General features: G+C 39.6%; 1 protein-coding gene and 1 pseudogene across 1 annotated transcript; both read left to right on the top strand.

Moving 5' to 3' along the window:
- The first annotated feature begins 484 nt into the window (after window positions 1-484).
- Window positions 485-9,473, top strand: LOC121856253 (annotated as a pseudogene).
- Window positions 9,474-17,727: 8,254 nt separating this feature from the next.
- On the top strand, window positions 17,728-26,211 carry LOC121856181 (protein ZBED8-like). The gene is made up of 2 exons (XM_042351564.1): window positions 17,728-18,219; window positions 26,023-26,211. The coding sequence occupies exons 1-2, from the start codon at window positions 17,728-17,730 to the stop codon at window positions 26,209-26,211; spliced, it is 681 nt and encodes a 226-aa protein (XP_042207498.1).
- Window positions 26,212-26,636: the final 425 nt, after the last annotated feature.

Below are 26,636 nucleotides of genomic sequence, written 5' to 3'. Positions count from 1 at the left end.
ACAGCCAAACCATCTACAGCTGGATGCTTATCCCTTGCCCCGGATAGACGACTTGGTGACTAACCTATCTCGTTACAAGATATTCAGCACTCTCTACCTGAAGTGTGCTTACCATCAGATCCCTATACGGGATACAGGCAAGCCATTAACCGCCTTTGAGGCGGACGATAAACTGTGCCATTTCCGTAAGGTCCCATTTGGAGTGGCGAACTGCGTGGCTTGTTTCCAACGAACCATCGATGAATACATACGTAGAAACGAACTGCTGGGTACTTTTGCGTACATTGACAACATCACCATCGCTGATTCGTCTCAACAGGAGCACGATGAAAATCAGTCCAGATTTCTTGAGGTAGAAACGAAGTCAAAATTCAACTTCAATGAAGACATATTTGTCTTCTCAGCAACATATCGCATGGCCAGATGCTGATCGCTTGCGTCCTCTGAAGGAATTGCCACTTCCGAAAAACTTACCTGCTCTACGATGCGTGATGGACTCTTTTCATACTGCACTCAGTGGATCTCGCACTTTTCCGACAATGTCAGACCTTTGGTCAAGGCTCAGACATTCCCTCTCAAAGAGGAAGCAGTCTCCGCCTTCGAAAATCTTAAAAAGGAAATAGCAAGTGCAGTAGTCAGCTCGATTGACAAGACGATTCCATTCCTAGTAGAAACCGACGCTTCTGACTCTTCCATCGCTGCCTCCCTGAACCAAGCCGGTAGACCATTTGCATTCTTCTCGAGAACACTCTCACAAAGTGAGTGCAGACACTCTTCTGTCGAAAAAGAGGCCTACGCGATCGTTGAAGCAGTAAGGCCCGAATTCAGAGCAGTGATTTGAGCCTGGGATTTGAGCTCGAGATCAGGCGTGCGAATCTAAATTCCTCAATCCGAGATTTCCTGCAGTGGATGACTCATATTCAGAACTGGGACTTGAACCTCGGATCGGGTAATCTATTGCATTATCTTCAATTCCGAGCAAGAATTCGAACACTGAAATTCCAGCCAATCACATTTCAGTTACATCATTACGACAGCCAACCACCATAGAGAGTAATGTTTACAAGATTAAGGAGGCAACTATGACTCGGAGGAGGAGAAATCTCCTCTGAAAGTTTAATCAGCGAAAACAGTATAATCGAAAGTAAAAAGACAGATGCGGCATCAATTATCGAGAAATCTAAGAAGTGGAAGCAGATAACCGAGCAGTACAACTCGAGTGCCATTGTCCAAAAAAGAACACTACTTCAACTACGGACTTGCTGGAAAAAATATGAAGATCGAAGCAAAGAAGTATATTGACAGGTGAGCTTTGTAAATGTTAATATCATTTTACCCATATTTATCTAGTCATATGAATAATGATGCAAGTGAGTGGTAATAGTTAAGAAGTTTATTATAATCTTAGCCGTTATTAAGCATTAGGATAGTAATTAAAGAGTAAATTTCCTGATTAACACCCAACTCCCTTTGAAGCTAATTTTGTTTTTCCTAGGGTTTTTAGTGTGATTCCTTTGATTCTAACAATTTCTGTCGGAAATCACTCGTCTCTTGAGTTATGACCTTCTCCCCCCTGACAATCAAAGGGAAAGCGGGGTTTTTGGGTGATTTGTGACAGAAATGGATGTTAGAATCCAATCATTCACACTGATAACCTTAGGAAAAAGAAAATATTAAGCTTCAAAAGAAACCTTCCCCAACCCACCCTAACCTAACCTAACCTTGCGTGAATTGGGTGTTAATACGGAAAAGTACCAATTAGAGAACAGACCCACATGTTTGTCACAACTTCACTCATTTCTTTTTCAAGGTATTTTGAATGCAGTATACTCGTCTTTCACAAGTTAAAAGGACCTGTTGACATTTAGTATCATATTTTCAGCTACAGTAGTTAATCATAATTACAATACTAAGATTCAAATTGTGGTTCTCAGTAATACATCAATATATTTAGATATATCTTCGGTGGTACTAAGATAATACAGGTAGTAAATAACATGTTCTCACATGACTAAGGATACGAAAAATTGCATACAGCACAGTCGGAGAATAGAGGCTTACAATGAATAGTGATACAAAAATGCTTTAGGAACAGCAAATATTGACACGAATATTTTTATACAATACAGTAGGAGAATGGACTTACAATTATGAGTGATACCAAAACATTGATATCTTACTGGTATTTATTGAGACAGTTGATTTAAAAAAAAATGTGGGGGGTGAGGCTGCAAGCCTTCCCACAAACTGTTCTGTCTTTTTTTTCTCATAATTCATTGAAAAGTGAGATTAGAAGTGAAAATATCATAGACATTGTCTGGCACTTTAATGTGTGCTTCTCCTTGACTATTTACCAAAGAGAAATTATCAGAAACACTGATTTCATTATGTCCTTAACTAGTCACTGTTACTTTTTACTTTACCATGTCATAATTTAATTATTTCTGTGTTTTGGCATGTTCGAGAGAATTGCAAGTACTAATTACTGGGGATTACTAGCATACAAAAGTGAAAACTATCACTGTCAACACCTCTAACAATTATGAACAATTAAATACTACTGTATATTGGTATCAGTAAATTAGTAGATTGGAAAATTAGTCTTCATTATATCCGCTGTTTTCCTTAGAAATATTTAGTTACTTTAATTTTGAAGTTAAACATGTTATTTGTGTATTACAGTGAAAAATGATCTCATGCGAAAACAGGTGGTGGTCCTCCAGATTTTCAACCTGCCAGTCAGGCAATAGAGAACATTCTCGCAGTTTTACCACCAAAGATGTGCCAGCCTATAGACACTGACATTGGGAACGATGAACCACTGCCACTTGGTATGTTATTATTTTTCATCCCGTCTTATCATATAAGATAAATGTACAACACAAATGTTTGCACAGCCACAAATAAGGGCAATATTGACTTGTTATCCCCTTTTATATGGAACTACTTACTGGGAGCTTCTGACCAGGGTTGCCAACTCGGATTTTCAAATGTCGCTAGGCTGGTACCTAAAAGTAGCTAAATGTCGCTAAATCTTCCATGGAAAGTCGCTAGCTATTATTCCCCCCCTTCAGTAATTTGATGCAAATAATATTTTCATAATGCCGACTATAATGGACGGAGTATAAATAAAATGCATTATGTAAAAATAAAAATATTATTTTGTTTAAAGTTTAATGTGCACACTTACCTATTATTCAATAGTAATTGCATCCCAGTCCTCTTCGTAGTCGTCGGCAGTGTGAACAACTGTAGAGCTGGAAGCATGTGAAGTACTTGGTTCAGGTTCTCGTGCAGATATCTTGTAACTGTATGCCTCCACAGTCCCTATCTTTCTTAAAATATCACTAGGAAGTTCATAACTTGCACAACAGGTGTTCTGTCTTTTTAACCCATACTTTATTATAAGAATTGCCTTTAATGTCGATAGTTTCATTTTGTTGCGCAATTTTGATTTCACAAAGTTCATACTACTAAATGTGCGCTCTACATCTGCGTTTGAATGCGGAAGAGATACGGCAGCGAGTGCAATTTCAGCCAGATTATGGCAAGGGTTTTCACCTGTCGCATCTCTGTAATTTACCACTTCTGACCACAATTTTAGGGTGTTAGATGCATGGACGGGCTGACATCAAGTGATCAGGAAATAGACGTGTCCCTCCTTCTGTACCACGACCCATTCAAATGTATTAAACTTTTCTTATTATTTATTGTCCCTGTAACCCCGTTGCTATATCTTATGGCTCGAAATTAGGAAAACTGAGTTTTCATGGACAGTCCAAAAGTATCCAAAAAGTCGCTAGATTTCTGTGGATATCTCTAGATTTGCGACAAGTCGCAAATCGCTCTAAAATGTCGCTAGAAAAAAACAAAAAGCTCTAGATCTAGCTACAAACTCGCTAAGTTGGCAACTCTGCTTCTGACAAGTGTATATATACTGAAGGCTGTATTTATCCCGTTGAAATTATTGTATCAAATAAATTTTTCTTGTTAAAAATATGCATCACCTAGGCTATTCATGTCACTTAAACAATGCATTTTTATAGCTGCTTGTTTTTGTTATAGTAAGAAAGGGTTCAGTACATAAGCCATTAAAATTTTAAAAATCTTCAGAACAATGAATACCCTATCAAGAAATTATGACCATTTACTTAATATTCTACTCTATACTGTACAGTATAGATATTTTTTTAATGTCTATTCAAATTTTATTTTCCCATTTAGAGAAAGTATTAGTATTTACTCTTGTATTTCAAATTTGGTTCAGTATTTAAAAATACTGCAAGGTAAAACTTAATTTGTTTTGCTTAATTAATAAAATAAAATGTGTTACAGCTCAAGCAGAGGAAACCCTTGGGATAATCCAAGATGATGCTGTGATCAATATAATTATGAAATACTGTAGTAGAGGATGACATGGGGGAAATATTGAATGGCAGAGAAGGAACTTCATCCAACTTATATAACTGCAGGCCTCATTCAAGTCTCAGCACTGAATACTAAGTCTCCAGACCTTACTCAGGGTGTAGGAACAGGCATGAAACTTAGACACCAGTATCAGACTCCAAAGAAAGTGGCAGCAAGGAATGTTGAGAAGTCCTGTGAGCTAGATGTAGAACTGCTACATTCTAAGCTTAAAACAGAAAAATTGGCTCAAGAATATTATGATTTGAAAAGAGAAAAACAAAAGAAGTTATAGGAAGGAATTTCTTCTTTTGGATGAAAAATTCAAATTTGTAAATAAACAAATATAATCTGATTGATAACTGTATGTATTTTTTAATTTCCAATATTTTAAAATTTTTCTTTTTAATGACATAATGAAACTGTTCCATCATGTGCTAATCTTTCATAAGGTCTGTGGGAATTTCTCTACAATTTTAATATCTGTATAGGTTTATGGCATAGCCAAAGAGTATTATGTACTGTCGAGTATCATATTACCACAAGACAACTAATTCAATCTCAGTATTTTCTGTCTAATATGACATTTTGTTAGATTCAAATTGGACAATTATTCTGGAAGTTAGTGCCTATTTTCCTGAATAAATTGGACATAATTTTCTATTTATTACCAAGTTCAATATAGAATCCTGTATTCTAATACTACAGTGTATTGTGCCTTCCATACAGAATTCTTATCACACTTATATTGTATATTCATTGGTCATATGTTCATTATTACTTTGCAATACCTGTTACAATATTGCAGGTTGTTACTTTATTGCAGATACTTATCAAAGGTTAAAAGGGAAAGGAAATGTTAGATGATTTTTATTCCAAACTTTATGGAGGCTCTTATTACAAACTCAAATAAATATGTTTGCATATGCAGTACAGTATGTATACTGTTTTTATCCACTTTTCACCTACAGTATAATACAACATTTGTCATATCAGAAGATACATTAATTTTATCCAAAGAAAAATTTGAAATAATTGACACTGATCTAAAAAGAGAATAACTGAGATGACATGTGGTTACATATTGGTGAGTAGGATATGTGGTCATAGATTCTGACTTCATACTATCCTTCAGCAGAAAAAAGACACAATAGGAATAGCGGGACAAGTAATTGGAACAAACAATTTCCTATAAAAATATAGCTATTGAAGTTGACCAATATACACATGAAATACTGGAGAAACTGATGTTACATTTTTCCCACATTTGCAGCTTCTGAAATTACACTACCCTGCATAGTTTTTAAGGTTTGTTTATTATTAAGCTTTTCTGGGTGTATTTTGCATGCTGATCTCAAAAATGTTATCCATTTTGCTCAATCAGGTCAGAATTTTGTGCTATAGCATTTTAAGCGGAGATTCAGGTAAAATATTGGCATTTTTCGCTCAAAATGGGGTCCTCATATTCGTTCATTAAAAAAATCATCCGAGACATTGGCAAGCCTCACAGAAAAGATTTCGGTCAGTTTTAATGCCCTTACGATGCATTTAAATACACCCACGTGCTCGCCGGCCATTTAAATGTCCGCCGTGACGCAAAGGAAAAGAGTATATGTCCGTGTTTTTTTACATATATTTTTTCACAATTAAATTTCTTTTTCATCTGGTGGTATATGGCATGTTTCCTCTGTCTGTGGGATAGTCGAGCAGACAAGCAGCACTACATGCAACGTGACTAGCCTGCAAGAAGTGGACATACTCCAGGTTCTCACAATGTTGTTGCCCATTCTCTGGTGAATCCACAGAACATTCTTCTTCCGCCACTGCACATCAAGCTTGGTTTGTTCAAAAACTTTGTAAAGGCACTGGACAAAAAAAGCCAGGCTTTCAATTTTCTGAAAGAAAAATTTCCAAAAGTCAGTGAGGCAAAGCTGAATGCAGGAATTTTTGATGGCCCTCAGATCAGAGAGCTTTTCAAAGATCCCAAGTTTGATTGTAGCATGGATGTAAATGAGAAGAAAGCCTGGCATGCCTTTAAGTCTATTGTCTCCAATTTTCTTGGCAACTACAGAAGTCCAGAGTATGGACGAGTTGTTGAGGACCTACTTCTGAGCTACAAAGTTCTTGGTGCACGCATGTCCATTAAGATGCACTTCCTCAGCTCCCACTTGGACTACTTTCCAGAGAACTGTGGTGATGTGAGTGAGGAACAAGGAGAACGCTTCCATCAAGATATCCGTGTAATGGAGGAGCGGTACCAGGGTCGCTGGGATATCAACATGCTCGCCGACTACTGTTGGTGTCTGAAACTGGACGCCCCAGACACCAACCACCAAAGAAATTCTCTGCGACAGCCATTTATGCATGTCTAACTGTAAAGGCATCTATGTAGTTGACATATTTTGGTCCTATGTGTTGTGGTTACATTTCTTATGATATATTTTGCATAAAAATTTTGACATCATATTTAAGAATTTCGATTTTTTCCTAGTTCCCATAGCATAAAAATCTGACCTGATTGGGCAAAATGAATGGCATTTTTGGAATCAGCACGCAAAATACATAAAGAATCAGCTAAGAAACCCCGCACCTCATGAATTTTTTTTTCAAATGCAGCCCAGTGTTATAGACAAGTCGCGTGACCAAATAATATGGAATAAAATATCAAATGAACTAGAACTCCTAGCATAGCATGGGATATATTATACAAAATACATGAACAGCATATAGAATGAATGTAAACTGAAAGTTACTTAATGGTAATGAATATCATATGACTCATCTACATGCTCCAACATGAAATTTAAAATTGCTCAAATTTTCACCCCTATACAGGGTGATTCTCAATTGCTTGCATTAAATTGCTGGGTGTATTCCTGTTACAATTGTAAGGAAAAATCTCCAAATCTGTATAGTTTGCTAGCTACAGCTCTTGAAAGATGTTGAGGTAATGACAGTGAGATTGGAGTGAAATATCAGTAGATTTTTGTGTAAATTTATGTATGTAACTACACTATGCGATACAGTTTGTGATTAGAGTAGAAGTTCAAAATTCCCTGCCCTTGTATCTTACTGTGTATGAGTTGTGTGCATAAAATTACACAAAAGTCTACTGCATTTCACTTCAATCTCAGTCATTAAATCAACACCTTTCAAGAGCTGTACCTAGTAAACTATGCAGATTCCTAAATTTTGCCTTACAGTTGTCCCAGAATACACCTTGCAAATACTGTATGCAATTGAGAATCACCCTGTACACTGACACCTGTTGGCTATGGTTCACCTCTACCTCCCATTCATCAGCTGATGATTGCTTTGAGATTCTTCGCAATGAATAGTTTCCGGGTAAGAAAGATTCTGGTTACTGAATGAGTTATGGTAATGTGTTACAACACTTTCGTGTTTAGGGTCCATGAAGATCAGGCGGGTAAATGTAAAAAACGCTGACGCTTCTTTATTTTGAGAGTTTTTCTTTAGGAAAACTATTGGTAATCTTTCCTTATCCATCCATCACATTTTTTCACCTGAAAAATAAAAATAATCGCTAGTTTTCTTGCTGTTTTAAATGATCCTAACATTTATCGTTGTTTAAATTGTGTGTCATCATAAAAATTTATAAGATTCTGCCTACCTACCATCAGTCATCTCTACAAAATTTCCAATTTGATGATATCACCGAAAACCGCACTCTCTGTCAAAATTCATGTTGACTTGCTTGAAGGATCGACCGCTAAACCTGCCTCCAAGGTGGTTTAACGCGAGGATCGACAATTCCGATTTCAAACCCGGTTTGAATCTTTGTGTTGGCTCAAGCCAGCGTTCTGACTACCAACAATCTTCAATCTTCGCTCAATAATTAGTTTAATTCTTCATGCGGTTTCAAATCACTGTTCTGAATTCGGGCCAAATTAAATGGAAACATTTCCTGTCTGGCAGACACTTTACTCTCATCACCGATCAGCGATCTGTGTCCTTCATGTTCCACTCCAAGAAGCTGGAAAAAAGTCAAGAACGACAAGATCCAACTATGGCGGGTCGAACTAGCCTGCTTCGACTACGACAGTGTCTATCGGCCAGGGACTGAAAACTCAACTGCTGATGCTCTATCGACAGCCTTCTGTTCGGCTACCAACCACAACAATCTGTCGGATCTCCATCAGCAGCTATGTCATCCAGAAGTCACAAGGATGGCTCACTTCATCCTCATTCGTAACTTACCTTATTCTGTAGATGATGTCAAGAAGGTAGGTACTGAGTGCTCTACCTGTGTGAAGCTTAAACCTCAGTTCTACAAACCCGACACAACCCCCCTCATCAAAGCTACTCGACCTTTTGAACGGTTAAACATCGATTTCAAGGGTCCCTTGCCGTCGACTTCCCGAAATCGATACCTACTAACCATGGTTGGCGAGCATTCACGATTTCCCTTCGCGTTTGTATACAAAGACATGACTGCAGCAACAGTCATCAAGTGTCTGCGTCAATTATTCACTATATTCGGCATGCCTGCTTATGTCCACTCAGATCAAGGCACCTCCTTCATGAGCCGAGAGCTGAGAGATTTCCTCACTAGTCATGGTGTGTCTACCAGCCGAACCACCCCATACAATCCTAGAGGAAATGGTCACTGCGAGCGCTGCAACGGAATAAAATGAAAAACCATTGCATTCGCTCTTAGGTCCAAGAACCTCGCAGAAACTAATTAGGAATCTGTGTTACCTAACGAACTTCATTCTATTCGTTCTTTATTATGTACTGCCATCAACAAAACGCCTCATGAAAAACTGTTCAACTTTCAACGCCGATCAGCCAGTGGTAGTTCGATGCCAACCCGGCTGTCCTCTCATGTACCAGTCTTGCTACTAAGACATGTCAGGAAAAGTAAGTACGACCCTCTGGTTGATGAGGTTGAGCTTCTGGAAGCCAACCCACAGTACGCCCACGTTCGGTTCCCTGATGGACGACAGTCCACCGTGTCACTCCGAGATCTGGCCCCTGCTGGACAAGCTGTTCCAGATAAAGCCGATCCCGAACCTGAACCGACTGAGTTACCTATGGCATCTACCTAGGTGCCCTTTGAACCTACACCTGGCACTCCAGTGGCGAAATCTCTTGTCAGGGACGAACTTTCAAGTAATGCTCCTCTGCATGAAGCTGTTTTGACAGATTCGCTCGCGCTTCCCAGTTGATCGGGTCGTGTACATCGGAAGCCTGATTTTTACAGTTGTCCTGATGTCTAATTAAGCAAGATGGGTAGCATGTAATATATTTATGCTACACTTGTACACTTGAGCCCATATCTTCTACCTTTTTATGTGTGTATTTACATATGTTATGTTTCTTATCATTGGGTTTTGTGTTTGTTTGGGGTTTTATTATGTTAGTAATTTTCATTGTTCCCTTCACTTACTAGAATATTATTTTGTTCTCTTCCAGATGCCATACTACCCTTGGTCAGTTATATGAACAATAAAGCAGAGAAAAAGGTCGACTCTAGTCTTCTTTTACCACACATGGATTAAAAATCAGTCCGGAATGGAGATCAAAACCACCCCATAGCACATGGTATTCTAGTTATAGTCTGAATAATCGCGTACAGAACAGTTTATCTCAGTGTGATATAATTTTAAATGTAATAGGCTTGTGAAGAATTTTTGTTTTATAAAAAAAATTAATTTGTGGAATATTAGAAAAAAAAACATTAATAAAAGATTTAACATACTTATGAATATACAGGTATTTGTATCCAAATTTTAACCAATAAAAGGGAACAGTACACATGCACCCAGTTCAAAGTGGTCAGTTGACAATACCTAGGACAGGTTTTTCACTTATTCCGGGATCTAGGGTTTTTACCGAGGCTGTCCACCAGCCTTAGGGTTATCTTCGGTGACTGGAGAAAGGTTGAGCAACTGAAGAACGAGAAAGTAATCAATGACGTCTCCGTTCAGGTGGACGTCAAATTCGATGATAACTCGATGTGGGGAGTTATTTTCCACGCCGAGATATAACACGTGGACTAGAAAGAACTGCAAGAGCTACTAGGAGAGGAACTCGTCATCGAACGTAAACCCACAATACCAGACGGGGAATCCACCTCTGCCATGGTAGGATTTTTCAAATGCTACCTCGGAAGATTACACTGGGATGGAACACCGTCTCAGTGAAACCCTTTATACCAAGACTGATAAGATGTTACCTGTACAGGTGTCAGAGGTACGGATACCCAGCAAAGAAGTGCAAGACCCCGGAGGATGTGTGCTCCAGGTGTGCGTCTTTTGGGCACCCGAGTAAAGATTGCAAGGAAGATATGCGCGGCATGTGGCGGTCCCCACTCGTCCTCCAACCGGGAGTGTCCCAAATGGAAGGAGTGTAGGATCGCCAAGGAGAAACACAAAAAATCTCAACTACAGAGATGCCCTCCTCCGCGTGAGGAGAACCAACAAGAAAGAAGACCAAGAACAAGAAAAACACCAAGGACAAGAACTAAAAGCTGAAAGACAAAAATAAGAACCGGAAGAAGATATGGGAAATGAAGAAAAATAATAAGAACAAAAGAAAAGGAACAACTGTACTATGGCCTTCATGACTATCGATGTTAACGGCCAAAAAATTAAATGAACACAGTAATCAGAGATGAACACTGCATATCCGGGTATTATTGCAGTTAAACAGATCTTCTCTCGCAGGGACGTTTCCAATTTGTGTACCATAACATTAGTAGCATTAGAATGGAGAGAATATTTATCTTATGATTATGAAGCTTATATCCTAAAATATGACAGAAGTACTGAAAAATATGAGTGTGCCTCGGTCCTACCCATTTCTCACATACAGACCTTGATATCTTTATTTATTATCTTTATATCTTGGCAAAAAGAACATAGTCCAAGCCGAGGGGTTTAAGCCTCAGGACCTTTGTTAAGAATCAGATTTCATGGAGAATAGACGTGTTGGGGGTGAAACGATAAATTTGTTACATCAGTAGGAGTAACAAGAGAACAGATTATCTCAACTGTTACTCAACTCCTGTGTAACGAATATCTTCTGTTACCAAAATTGTCACGGTTACTTGGAGTACATTTGACTAACTGTAAACTGTAAACTGTAGACTGGTCCTGTAGACTGGTCACCTTAGACTGGTCATAGACTGGGTCCTCTTAAGCTGCGCTTTGCCAGCTTTGTAACTATAGCTTCTTCATATAACAGTAATGGGGAGAACAATTTATCTCTACCATTACCAACTGTGTATATGTTGGGTGACTGTTACCGTTGTATAACAACTACTTGCTGAAGCTGTCATATATGTAACAACCTTCCTGGCGTTGTCACCACCTGTAACAATCACTTGTGACGCATGTTACCTTATATTCTAGACGAACCAAAATATCGATCAAAGTTTATTGGGTTTTCACTCACGAAATCCAACTGTCCTTTCTTCCTTTTATTATAAAAGGGTTTTATGTACACTTTCAAAAAAGATTATCACCGTAACTGTCTCAATAAGCTATTGGGTGTTTAAATGAGGGTGATGGCTAACTTAGATTAGCTCTACTAAATACTTCTGATTGATGTGAGAGTGGGAGTGATAGTGAGTAGAGACCCCTCGAGGGAGAACGGAATATATCCGACGTCCTCCCTCGAGGAAAGACGGAGCACATCAAGGATGGCTCTATAACGTCTTCCTCTCGGCAGGGTTATCAAACTACTACGTACAACAGGCGGCCAGGGAGCCGGTTACTTATGCCTGACTTAGCACTAAGTGATGCGACTTCCTGTGGACACACCTTTTCATTTGCTCTGAACATGAACCTCATAGCTAGTGGAAAGTTACAGGTGATGATAGTTATACAAGTCTAATGTATTTAACCCACATTTATATTAGTAGTTCTGCCTATGAGACACAGGCTAATATATAAGGTCTGTCTCTTTAGAGTGTGCAGTATATTGTTAATGGGAATGAGAACCCCAAGATAATTGTAAGCTAAATAATGTTTAGTTATTAACAAGTGCTAGATTGAATAAATAGTACTCGTTAAAAGTGAAATATATATATATATATATATATATATATATATATATATATATATATATATATATATATATATATATATATATATATATATATATATATATATATATATATATATATATATATATATATATATATATATATATATATATATATATATATATATATATATATATATATATATATATATATATATATATATATATATATATATATATATATATATATATATATATATATATATATATATATATATATATATACAGTATTACCCCGCTTAACGCGCTTTCACTTAACGCGTTTTCGCATATACGCGGTGCCTTGCCAAAGCTGAACTTTCACTTAACGCGGATTTTTCCACAGCAACGCGGTGAGTGTCCGGCTCGGATGCTATTTTTAGATTTTGACCACGCGCCACCCGCCCGCCCGCCCTCCTGCCTGCCTGCCTGCCTCTCCCTCCTCCTCCCTCCGCTTGGGCAAGCGGCGCGGTAAGGTTGCGCAGTGTGTGTCTTTGTTGCGTTATCACTGACGTCATATGACGTCTCGGACTGTGATTGGCCATGCAGCCCTACCCCCCTCTGCTGCTAGCTGTAATTGGCTTAAAGTATTATGACGTGACTACCCCGGGGAGGGAGGGAGGGAGGAGAGACGACGCTTGACCTAGCCGCGGCAGTTTCATCCCTCAAGGCCACGCCGTGTTAACGCGCATCCATTGTTCCGTAAAATGGCTTCCGCCGGACCACCACCCCCAGAGAGAAACCTTTCCTTACCTGGACCCAGCGGCACTAAACCAAAGAAGACACGACGTTCATTAAGCTACGAGCTGAAGTACCAAATTGTTCAAGATTTGGAGAAAGGAAGACGCCAAGTTGATCTCGCGCGCCAGCATGGCGTCAACGAATCTACGATTCGTACGATCAAGAAGGATGCAGCCAAGATAAAGGAGCACATGAAGCTCACAAAGTCTGCAGGTGCTTCAGCTATCAGGTATTGCCAGAACAGGGTGCTGGCAAAAGTGGAAACTTTGCTGGTGAGTTATTTGGTGCGTCAGGCGCGACGCAACATGGCGGTGGACACGCGCTCAGTGCAGGAGTACGCACGTGAGCTATACGCAGCAGTGACACGTAAAATGGGAATTGCAGAGCCCAAACCCTTCAATGCTTCCCATGGTTGGCTGCATAGGTTTAAGAGGAGGAACAAGGTCACCAACATCAGCATTGTTGGTGAGGAAGCGAGTGCTGACCGTGCGGCGGCTAGAGATTTTCCTCCGTTTTTACGTGAGATTATGGAGGAAGGACAGTACACTGACGACCAGGTGTTTAACATGGACGAATCTGGTCTTTTCTGGAAAAAGTTACCTTCCAAGACCTTCGTTGTCCAGTCTGCGAGCAAGGTAAGGGGCCGGAAGATGCAGAAGGAACGCATCACCGTCCTGTTTACCACCAATGCCTCCGGTACCTGTAAACCAAAGTTATCGGTGATTCACAAAGCCCGCAAGCCGCACGCCTACAAGAATATGGACATGAACAAGCTTAATGTCCACTGGCTAACCGCACGTAAGGCGTGGATGTCCTCTTCTCTGTCCCTCTTCTGGTTTGACAACTTTTTTGTTCCTGACGTGCAGAAATTCTGCGAGCAACAGAATGTTCCATTCAACATTTTGTTGCTCCTTGACAACGCACCTGGACACTCGCCCCTACTAATGGATCGTCACCCCAACGTAAAAGTGGTCTTCCTTCCTCCCAACACCACGTCATTAATCCAGCCTATGGACCAGGAGTTAATCTGCAACGTTAAAGCTGCATACTCGGCAAAGAAATTCAAGCTCCTGAACGACTCTACCAACACCAAGGATGAGTTGCGTAAGCTGGGTGACACCGACAGCGAGAGTAAAAGCGACGAGGACAAGGAACAAGAGGCGGCGACTCAAGAAGTTCTCGTCAAACAATTTTGGAAGAAGTTTAACGTCAAACAAGCTGTAGACTTCTTGGTGGAGGCATGGGATCTGCTGTCTACTGCTACGATTCGTCACGCATGGAGACATGTGTTGCATGGCATACCAGGTGAGAGGAGGAGTAATCTGTTACTGGTCAGGTTCAGACTGTTGCAGTAGCAGTGGACCTTGCCAGAGAAGCTGCGCAGACTGTTACAGCTGAAGGCTTCTCCGAGACCACCAACGAAGACATCATGGAGGTGATCAGAGATCCTGAAGTGACTGCCGACGAGATGTTGGAAGAAGAACCCGCCAGTGAAGAGGAGGAAGAAGGTGCGTCATTCTCCGAAGAACCTAGTTTAAGTCATAGTGATATTAAGTGTGTCATAGAGTTAACAGAAAAAATTAAGTCCATCGTTTCCCGCGACACTGACGATGAACGCCATGACGTCTTCCATAACCGACTGGTGCAGGCTATGGAGCCGTACATCAAGGTGTATCACGACAACATCAAAGCCAGCCGTCAGCAAAGCATAACCGAGTTCTTCGCCCGCAACCCACCACAGCCAGCCCAAGGCAGTGATAGTGATAGTGAAGGTGATTTTGAGGGATTTGTCAGGGAAGCCATGACAACTGTAAGTGACAGTGATATTGATTCACCTAGTAATGGTGATTCACCTAGTAATGGTGATTCACCTGAGGGGCAGTAATCTGCCCTCTGCCTCGGAACCAGCCTCCATCCCCGTATGCCGACCCATCTCTTCTACTACCGTGAGTGTTCCTTAAAACTTTTCGTTTTTTAACCTATTCTTTATTTTTCCTATGTTAACCTTTATCTTTCCTAACCTAACCTCTTCTATATTACTTGTTTTTCATGCCACCATAAAGTTAAGATAGAATTTTTACTACAACATAGTTATTTGTCGTCAAAAAGTGGAGTTTGGGGGTCGGGCTGGGTTCTATTGGAATTAATCCCATATGTTCTGTTATTCACTTAACGCGGTTTTCACTTAACGCGGGACCCTCTGGGTTCAATTGACCGCGTTAAGTGGGGTACAACTGTATATATATATATATATATATATATATATATATATATATATATATATATATATATATATATATATATATATATATATATATATATATATATATATATATATATATATATATATATATATATATATATATATATATATATATATATATATATATATATATATATATATATATAATGATATATTTCATGTAGATCCACAATGGAAACGTGGATAAGATAAATCTTGATAAAATAACATAGGGAAAAAGGAAACAATGGAGAACGTTAGCTTTCGTCTTTATTCAAGCCCTTACCTTCAAAATTGAAAGAGAAATAAATGGATCCCTTCCATTTCTTGATATGCTTGTCATGAGAAATGGACATAACTATAAATTCAAGGTGTACAGAAAGCCTACACAGGTAGATAGCTTCATACATTTTTTATCGAGTCACCATTAGTCTTCCAAAATGTCATTTTTTTCTGCTATGTTTTTGAGATGTTTGCGTATTTGTGACCCTGAATTTATTGAAGACGAACTGCAACATTTTCAGTCCATTGCACAAAAACTTGGGTATCCTTCATTGTTTGTTGATCGTTGTTTTAAAAGTGCTAAGCCATCCTTATATTCTATTCAAACTAGGCAAGTTCCTACATTTAAGAATATTTTGACTCTACCTTATCGCAATGAATTTGTCCCGTTAGTTCAGTCCCTTAAATTATTAAACATTAATGTTGTTTTTAAGTATGACTCAACTATTACTAATATATTAATTAAGAATAGCCCAACCTTGAATGTAAATGGAAGTGTTTACTGTATTCCATGTAGCAATTGTGATGGAAATTATGTAGGTCAGACTGGGCGTAAACACCTTAGTTAAGGACGTTCAGGTGACGGGCAAGTCGAAGGGAATGATTGAAACCCGTCTTTTGACGCATTCAGTATTTATTGGTGTGGTCAAAACCTGCAGAGAACAAGGCATTCATTAGTATTACATGGTGATTTATCTGATACATAATTAGTTAGTCTCACACAATTTATCTTAATTATAATTGATTATTGAGCATAGTGACATGATACAAAGTTCATAACTCTATTAATCTTAGTTACACTTCATTCCGAGTTGTCTTATTGCTGCTCCAGATAGGGCAGGAACGAGTAGGCATAATTAGTCCACAATATTTCATTACTGAGGGGTATGTCATCACTTTGGCTGTACTTACAAATGCGGGTCAATGCGAACCAGTATGGTGTTCCAAGGGAAAATAGTGCTGTGTAAATTGTTCCAGCACAAAACTCGGCCAGGATTGGGAGTCGGTGTTCATCATTGCTAGCATATGGCTGGTCCTCACAGCATCACTCGAGAGGGCGTCAGTAATTTCCAGGAGGGGCGCAAGCCCTAGGGAAAAGGTAGGAATTTCTCTAATTATAATTATATTTTTTATTCTCTTGACAAGAGCGTGGGCTAATATTGAGAAGTTTATGAAAAAATGCAAAAGTATCGCCTTATAACTTCAGTTTTCTAGAGGCTACTTTTTTGACTTAGAGCTTACCATTTTCTGTTTTTATTGACCCCCTCCCTATCCCTCGAAACCCATGGGGGGGGGGGGGTTAACTCGTCCTGGACCTGTATACTGCTCGTTGGTGACTGGTGAGCCCCGTTCTCTCCCAGTCTTCTGCACACGTCCGTGGCAATAATTCCTCTTCTCTCACACTTATTCAGTTAAGGCTGTTGAGGTATGTTTTATCCTAGTTGTTATATTTACCTAAAAATAGTAAGCAGCCATAAGTTTATTGGTGAATTGTGAACACGCATGTGTTGCTCTGTTATTCGCAAGTTTTGAATTCCGTTTGTATTTTATCAGAAGTTGGTGGTGCTTAAAATCATGTGGTGGTAACAGGTGGTTATGGTAAAGTTGTATTTATGATGATATTGATTTGTTTCTTAATAATCATGTGTTTATGATCATGATGTGTTTACTATAATGTTGTGGTGTTTGTTAATATTTACTTACATGTTTATGATCATGTAGTGGTGCTTATGATCATGTTGTGATCATTGATGTTTGTTATTAATCATGTGGTGTTTATGATCATGTGATGTTTGTTAATGATATGGTGGTGTTTATGATCATGTATGATTGTAGTCACTTGTAGTGTTTACAAACTTTACGATCATATGTTTGTTATTGATCATGTGGTTGTGATTATCATGATGTTGTGGTGTTCATGAGCACGTGGTGATGTTTATCTTACCTTACACGTGCCTTATGTTTTGTTCACAGATTTGTGTTGTCCACTGCACATCAAATAATTCGCAATGAGTACAAAGAAGCGAAAGTGTCTTGACGAATATATTCGATTTGGATTCGTGTCTCTTCAAAAGGGTGACACAGAGGTCTCCCAGTGTGTGATATGTCACAAGACTCTGAGCAATGATGGAATGCGGCCCTCACGCTTGGAGCGCCACTTGAGGACAATACATCCTGCTCTAGCTGACAAGCCCAAGGCATTGTTTGAAACAAAAAGACACTCCTTGAAGCAAGTTAAGTTGGACGGCAGTAGGGCATTTCGGCAACAAACTTCAAAGGTTGTTGAGGCTTCCTATGAGATCGCCATGTTGATTGCAAAGAGCAAGAAGAGCCATAACATCGGAGAGTTTCTCATGAAACCAAGCATACTCCGTGCAGCAGAACTCGTTCTGGGGAAAGATAGTACAAACAAGCTTTCCCAAATTTCACTATCAAACGATACAGTCAAGGGAAGGATCGATGAATTGTCTCAAGACATGAAAGATCAAATTCTCGACCAAGTAAGAGATTCTCCTGTTTTTGCCATCCAGTGTGACGAAACGACTGACATCACTCAGTGTTCTCAGCTACTGATGTATGCTCGTTTCGTGTCAGGCAACAGTGTAAAAGAGGAAATGCTGTTCTGTCACCCCATGGAAAGTTGTACAACAGCAGCAGCTATTTTTCATGATGTATCAAACTTCTTTCAGGAAAACCATCTTTCGTGGGACTCGCTGGTAGGGGTGTGCACTGATGGAGCTCCAGCCATGCTTGGTCTGCAGTCTGGATTCATTACAATGGTGAAAGAAAAAAATCCGACTGTTATAGGTACACACTGCATACTTCATCGTGAATCCTTAGTATCCAGAACTTTACCTGCTGAAATGAGGGATGTCCTGAACGTGGCTATCAAGGTAGTCAACTTTATCAAAGCTGGAGCCTTAAACAGTCGTCTCTTAAAACTGCTGTGTAAGGATATGGAACCTGAACATGAAACCTTGCTTTTTCACACGAACGTACGATGGCTATCAAAGGGGAACATGCTTGGACGGCTTAATGAACTACGAGAAGAAGTAGCAATATTTCTTGGTTCGAAGCAGAAGGCAGATCTCCATGACAAGTTCCAGTCTGAAGGCTTTCAGCTATCTCTAGCTTACCTGGTGGACATCTTCGGAGCGTTGAATGCTCTCAACCTTAAACTACAAGGGAAAAACATCAACATCATCATGCACCACGACACCATTCGAATCTTCATGGCCAAACTCGACCTCTGGAAGTGTCGAATTCGGCAGGGAAATACAGCCTGTTTTAGTAACTTGGATTCTGCTCTCATTCACGGTAACCTTGATTCTGAGTTAAAGAAACAAATAATCACTCAACTAACTGACTTGAAAACAGAATTCATCAAATACTTCCCAGAGATAGATGAGAAGCGTGAAGCCTGGAAATTCATCAGGAACCCATTTGAATGTGAAGTAGCTGATGTTTCGGGTGAAGTGCAAGAGGAGTTTCTTGAGTTGAAGTTCAACTCCACAGCTAAGGAAGACTTCAAAGAACTGGATCTTGAGACGTTCTGGGTCAAGCACCTTCCTGTTTACCCTCTAATCTCTGTAGTGATGGGTTGTCAGACCACAGCTTACATCTCAGAAACTCCAGGCTTGACCCGACATTAGGGAGGTCAAGTGTAAGGGTATCCCCCGCAGGTGCTCAAGGGTGCTACAAATCAACTAGCTCCCCCTCCCATGTCACACATGTAAGAGGGCACCAGCCGGCTCTCTCCCAATATACACAATGTCCTACACCGCAGAGGGGGGCCAGTCTTGACCCGACATCAGGGGGGTCAAGTGTAGGGTAACTCTCACGGTGGACCGGGGGTTACAAATCAACTAGCTCCCCTCCCATGTGACAGGTCACCACAACAGACATGTAAGAAGGCACCAGCCGACTCTCTCCCAATATACAATAACCTACATCGCAGAGAGACGCCGGACCTGACCTCACATTAGCCAGGTCAAATGTAACCCTCGGAGCCCAACTCAAGGGGCCACAAATCAACCAGGGCCTCTCGTGTCACACGGCCCCACCTGATTACTTCTCCTTACATCTCAGAAACTCCAGTCTGACCCGACATTAGGGAGGTCAAGTGTAGGGGAACTCTCACGGTTGCTCTCCCAATATACACACGGCCCCACCTGATGACTTTCCCAGATAGTTCTGAAAAGTCCAGACCTGACCTCACATTGGCGAGGTCAAATGTAAGGAGACCCTTCGCCGAACCCCCCCCCGGCCAGCTGAACCTGACGGCTCGCATCCCAATATATAGGACGTCCAGGGAGAGCCAGCTACCACGTCCCCAGTCCCGCTCGAGAGAAGCCCACCACTAAGTGTAACGAAGTCTCAGCTGGGTCCATCGACAAAGTGCTGTCAACTCCACGTGTAACAGTAAGTGCTGGCTGTGTAGACTGTAGAAGTGCAGTGATCCCGAACCTCCCCAACGATCGACTTAGTGAAGTGCCCATTCTAATTGTGAGGTTAGGTTATACGAGAATACCATAGTCTATCATAAATTGTGTACGAACCCCCCCTATTAATCCCCCCTATTGAACTAGTAAAATAAAGCTGTAACACGCATTGGTGTTTTATATACTACACTTGTACTGAGCCTGTGTTAATATACAGTGTTGACATCACACCCTCGAGACACGCTACCATTTCCTCTCGCTATAATACTCTACTACTATAAACTCCTAACTTACCTCTTCATGTGAGATTTTGTCTCATTACATCTCACATCAGGCTCTTCGGATTCTAACTATGTTCGGATCCACGTATCTTTGTGAAGCTGCATTTTCCACGCTCGTTGCTGTCAAGAGCAAGTACAGAAACAGGCTGAACGTTGAAGGGGATTTACGTTGTGCACTCTCTGGCATTCAACCACGTATTCAAGATCTAGTAGCTAAGTCAAGTATCTCACTAATTTATACTCAATAAAAAGACTAAAAACACAATATTTTTCATTTTTCTTTAAAATCTGGGAGGGAATTTTATTCATAGAAGCAAGGGGGGCGTGGAGGGAAGGACCAATTCCTAGAGAGGGCGTGGTATTAAAAAGGTTAAGAACCACTGCTCTAAACCATGCACTCAGCAGAATCAGGACCTCTTGTTCGTAAGCACCGCCCCCCCCCTAATGTTTGTTCGGGTAAGGCAGCAAACGCCAGCACTTGACGCCAGCACTGATTCCAGCTGCAATAACACTCACGGCGGTAATACCCCCCGCAGCCGCCACATCTGGTGAGGTCACAGGCCGAGTGGGGGGGGGGGACACGTGGTCGCAGGCTCGAAGATGTAATGTTGTTCGGGTAAAGCAGCAGACGCCAGCACTGACGCCAGCACTGTAGTTGAAGCCAGAGGCGATAACACTGGGAAAGCATTGCAACTCAGAATTAAACAGCACAAGTACAATATTAGAACGGCATCTGAAAGCAGTGCACTTTTCGTTCATATAAGGAACAATATTATAATCAGCCCATAGATTGGGAAAACAGTTTAGAAGTGTATAAATCATCATATGTCACAGAAAGACTTTTAGTTGAAGCAAATTTGATTAGAGAAACGAATTCTTTAAACCTTAGTGATGGTCAGTACAAAACTGGTAATATGTTACACAAATTTATTTGTCAATGGCCCAAGGTTAAAAATGTTTTGAAAGCATTTAAGGTAGATGTAGGATAGATGATTAGTGGGTCTCATATTTTTTACCTGACTTGACATGACTAGTTATGTAGCTCGTTTTTATAAGCTTTCTTATGTTTGCTGTGTGGTTGGTGTGTGGATTAGTGGATCTCTTGTTTTTTGACCTGACCTCATGTTTTGTAAGGTCACCCTGTGTACATAAGCTCTCTCTAACTAAAAAACTCTCAGTCTTTGTAATTCAGTTGCCTCTGAGGATGTCTTGAATAAAGACGAAAGCTAAGGTTCTCAATTGTTTCCTTTCCTATATCTATATATATATATATATATATATATATATATATATATATATATATATATATATATATATATATATATATATATATATAAGCAAATCACTGTAGGTGCAAGGTGATCAAGGTATATGCTGATAACCACCTATATATATTTATATATATATATACAGTATATATATATATATATATATATATATATATATATATATATATATATATATATATATATATATATAGTGTCAGTTTATGATATACGTGTGTAATATTCTTCTATAGACTGTGCCATCATTTATAAAGTACTGTAAGTAAATAATTAATTATACACTTGACTGAACATTATTCAAATGAAGACGTTATATTTTTTAATTGAAATTAGTTTTTATTATGTCATATTAGTAATTGATGTGAATAACTGTGTGATTTACTGAACTTTGAATAGATACCTGAGATTAATGTTTATTTCAGAGGTTTTAATTGTTGCTGTGTTTTATTCAAAGAATTTTCAATGTAATTTTTTAATACTGTATTCAGTTGCAAGATGATCACTAGATGAGAGCAATATTATTGGTGAGAGAAGCTCACCAGTTACAGCGGCGAATTTATAAGTTGGAAAAATTTTATGTGTCCAGTAAGAAATTATACCTAGACATATAGAAATTTTATTTTTATTTTTAACTACATGATATGATAAGTAAAGCAGAGTTAGAAGCAGTATTTCTACCTCTTAAAATAAATTTACTTCTATATATCACCTGGATTTATTATTTTTGCATGCTTACTGATGTTCTTTAATAAGTGTGTATATTTGAGTATTGAAACTGATTATCACTATGAATTTTTGACTAGTAACCTTTTTCTTTGAATTTTTAGATAAGGTAACATAAAGATTAAAAACATGAATTAAATGATGATGCTTCCATAACTAACCAACTGTCTATCGATCAAGCACAACTTGAATTACCCTGTCTGAATAACGAATAATAAAGGAATAAATACTCAAATATCGCATGGTATAACACTACAGCATAAATAATTTACATAATTAAAAAACAGTTAGCCCAGATTATTTAAAAATTTTATATTGATATAATGCAACCAGACCCTGACCACAGTCTTAACCTACCAATTTTATGAGTTATTACTAGTTGAACATCACAATAACCCATATAGCCTAATATTGCCTCACTAAATGTAAACAAATCCGAGACACGACACCTCCTATGGTCACGAACGATGACTTTCTTACTTTGTTTTCGCAATATTTCGTTTATTTTAGTTGTCATATATTCTGTCGCCCTAATTTGTATTGTATACATCATATAATTATTAATTCACTATTGGCATAAAATATATCATATATAAGGCAATATATCTCCATACCTACATGATTACCAAGTCTAAAAATAGAGTATTATACCAGTACAAATTTGTCAAAATCTGCATCAAAGCTCATCAAATTATCCAGATGTATGTGGATGTCTAAATTATTTGCGGCTGTTCCGCGAATCCGGATGTCACAAACATCACTTATGTACAGTATGTATCTGTATTTTACTTGGAGAATGTATAATTATTTCCAACTGACAAAAGTTCTTTGTTGTGACAATTTGCTGGAAATTTCACCTCTATATTATACAAAGCCCATGTAATTATTCTCTCTCTCTGTCGGTCATCCTTAAACACACTCTGACACTCTCACCCCCATTTCAGCACAAAATTCTCCTGTCACTCCTACACCTGCCCCTCTCCACCCTCCCTCCCCACTCCTCCCTCTCCACCATCCGTTCCCACTCCTCCTTTCTCCACCCTTCCTTCCCACTCCTTCCTATCCACGCTCCATCTCTACTCCTCCTTCCTCTCCACCAGAATCGCTGACTTGACCTTGTAGCTCAGTGGTGGAGTGTTGGTGCGGTCAGATAGCGTTGTGGTGGCATTGTGAAATATGATGGTGAATAGTGATAGTGATCAGCGCCATTGTTGTCTCTCCCCCTTGGTTGGGGGGATGGGGAGGGTGAGGGGAAAAAAGATCGAGGGTACAATAAATGCTGATTGACGAATATTCAGATTTTTAGGAAATCTGTACGGTATAATTATGCTTTAATTGCTTTCATATAAACTTGCTCAGAGATTTTGATATAAATGATAATAGTATAATTAGTAGTAGTAACTATGAGTAGTTTAAATAATATTTTAGCCCATCGTAAATAAGATAATGTGTTTACCGTGTATGCATGTTTATATGATCTCTCTCTCTCTCTCTCTCTCTCTCTCTCTCACACACACACACACCAGAAAATATTTACTATACATTGGGTTGTTGTTAATTTCTAGTGATGTTCATAGGTCAACTGCAGCTCTTCATTTAAAATCAGTCACAGTTTTTAATTGACTTGTTTTCAAGTGAGGTGTTGTTTCCTGTGGTAGATATACTGTGGTTAGTTAGCGAGGTGTTGTTTCCTATGGTTGGTGGATATTCTGTGGTTAGTGAGGTGTTGTTTGCTGTGGTGGATATACTGTGGTTAGTGAGGTGTTTCCTGTGGTAGATATACTGTGGTTAGTTAGCGAGGTGTTGTTTCCTATGGTTGGTGGATATTCTGTGGTTAGTGAGGTGTTGTTTGCTGTGGTGGATATACTGTGGTTAGTGAGGTGTTTCCTGTGGTAGATATACTGTGGTTAGTTAGCGAGGTGTTGTTTCCTATGGTTGGTGAATATACTGTGGTTAGTGAGGTGTTTCCTGTGGTAGATATACTGTGGTTAGTTAGCGAGGTGTTGTTTCCTATGGTTGGTGGATATTCTGTGGTTAGTGAGGTGTTGTTTGCTGTGGTGGATATACTGTGGTTAGTGAGGTGTTTCCTGTGGTAGATATACTGTGGTTAGTTAGCGAGGTGTTGTTTTCTATGGTTGGTGGATATTCTGTGGTTAGTGAGGTGTTGTTTGCTGTGGTGGATATACTGTGGTTAGTGAGGTGTTTCCTGTGGTAGATATACTGTGGTTAGTTAGCGAGGTGTTGTTTTCTATGGTTGGTGGTTATCAGTGTTCATCATCACCATTAAAAACCATCTACTGGTCCTACTGCGGTCACATATACTCGCCGTCAGCTCCCTAGTAGGCCGCGTCATCCAACAATGGACTGAATCTGCTGCCACTGCGAGATCCATGGTTCAACTGAGGAAAACGGTGGGAATAAGACTAGCACCGTCGAACACGTAGAATGCAGAGAGCTTGCACTGGAACTGCCCGTTCGGTTCGTTCGTGCGTTGTCTGCTCGTTTGGTTCATTCTGGCTAAAATGCTCAAGTGAAGACGGACCCTTATAGTACGGCTCAAGACTAGACATCACTCTACATTATCTCCAGTAAAATTCAATGGATGTGAAGTGTTTGTTGACAACGGTACTCCTACCGCCCACGGGAAACCATGTGGGCGGTGTTAATAACTTGTTAGAAAATAGTTTTAGTTACTAGGCGTGAAAATATAAGAGAGGGGAGTGAAGTGAGCTATGGGGGTGTTTATCCTGAGCTACCTTGGTATTTGCTGAATACACGACTCTGCAGATGGCGAGTGGCGTCTACGCAGGGGATACACTGAGACTACCCAGTCAGACTACCTCTTACAGATATACTGTTAACAGCTAAAAACATCTGCTGGCATTAGACTCGTAAAGCATAAGTGTGTGATGCATTAAATGATTCACATATATGAGAATTACTTACACATTCCTTAATATATGTGTCTACAATAATTATGTTAAGACTTTATATCATGTGTTAAGGAATTGATTCAATGATACCTAAATGTGGTTCTGTTACTGTGTCCTGCTAATATATTGTTCGAGTCCATCATAACGAGTTTCGCTATCCTGCAAGCCAGTAGTCGTCTTAATTGGCGATTACAGGTACAATCATGTACAGCTGTTTAATCAGTCATGCTGTTTAATCATTTATTTTTTATTAAAGGCTCGAAACTTGCTTTCAGTTGTCTACCATTGACTGTGGGTGCGTCTTCACTTGAGCGTTTTAGCCAGAATGAACCAAACAAGCAGACAACGCACGAACAAACCGAACGGGCAGTTCGAGTACAAGCTCTCTGTATTCTACGTGTTCGACGGTGTTAGTCTTATTCCCACCGTTTTCCTCAGTTAAACTATGGATCTCGCAGTGGCAGCAGGCACATTCTTCATTATTTACTCCTTAGCCAAAAGGAAAAAGAAATCTAGGATGCTTCCTAACTTTATCGTAGTACAAGCCATGTTGGGGATTCCACAGCTCAGGATGCTTCTCATATTCATCCAATAAGGTTAAACATTTCTCCCTGTCCCACTCCATAACACACCATATAGCTGGAACAGCGGGAACACCCGTCCTGGCTGCGCACCACCGAGCAACTGAATGATCTGAATCCTTTTGAGCACGCACCATCTACCGACAAGAGCAGAAAACGTTTGGCGCGCTCGGTTCGGCTTGGAGACATGTCCTTACTAGCCAAATTATGCTGGGTGCATTCTGCTCTTTTGCTTCGTTCTGGCTAAAATGCCCAAGTGAAGACGCACCCTAAGATAGAAAAGCTATTGTCTGAGTTAAATGTTTTCCTGGTCATTGACAAGAGAAACTCCAGTTACACCTGATATTACGACCCGAGGTAGGCTGTGCTGGCATGGTCATTGGTATTTCAGTGCTGGAAACGTAATATGGCTTGATGGGTGACGACACGACGGCGCCACTTATGCATTACCAAACAGGAATATTTGTCTCATGTTAGTCAATATTTGAACATGGAGACTGTAAAGTTTGTAAGATATTACTCATTGTAAGTAAATAAATAGGGCAAAAGCGCTTTTTTCCTCATGAATTTATAATCCACTTTAGATAGCCATGACCTACAGTACAGCCCCTCACATTGCTATCCTTGGTTCTTGATCAGTGCTGGTAGTATATCGTGAAGCCTTGTGTTTTT

This window comes from Homarus americanus, unplaced genomic scaffold (assembly GCF_018991925.1).
Source record: "Homarus americanus isolate GMGI-L3 unplaced genomic scaffold, GMGI_Hamer_2.0 scaffold51859, whole genome shotgun sequence".
Taxonomy (NCBI): domain Eukaryota; kingdom Metazoa; phylum Arthropoda; class Malacostraca; order Decapoda; family Nephropidae; genus Homarus; species Homarus americanus.
Note: the sequence above shows the minus strand (reverse complement) of the source record. Positions and strands in the feature narration are given on the sequence as shown.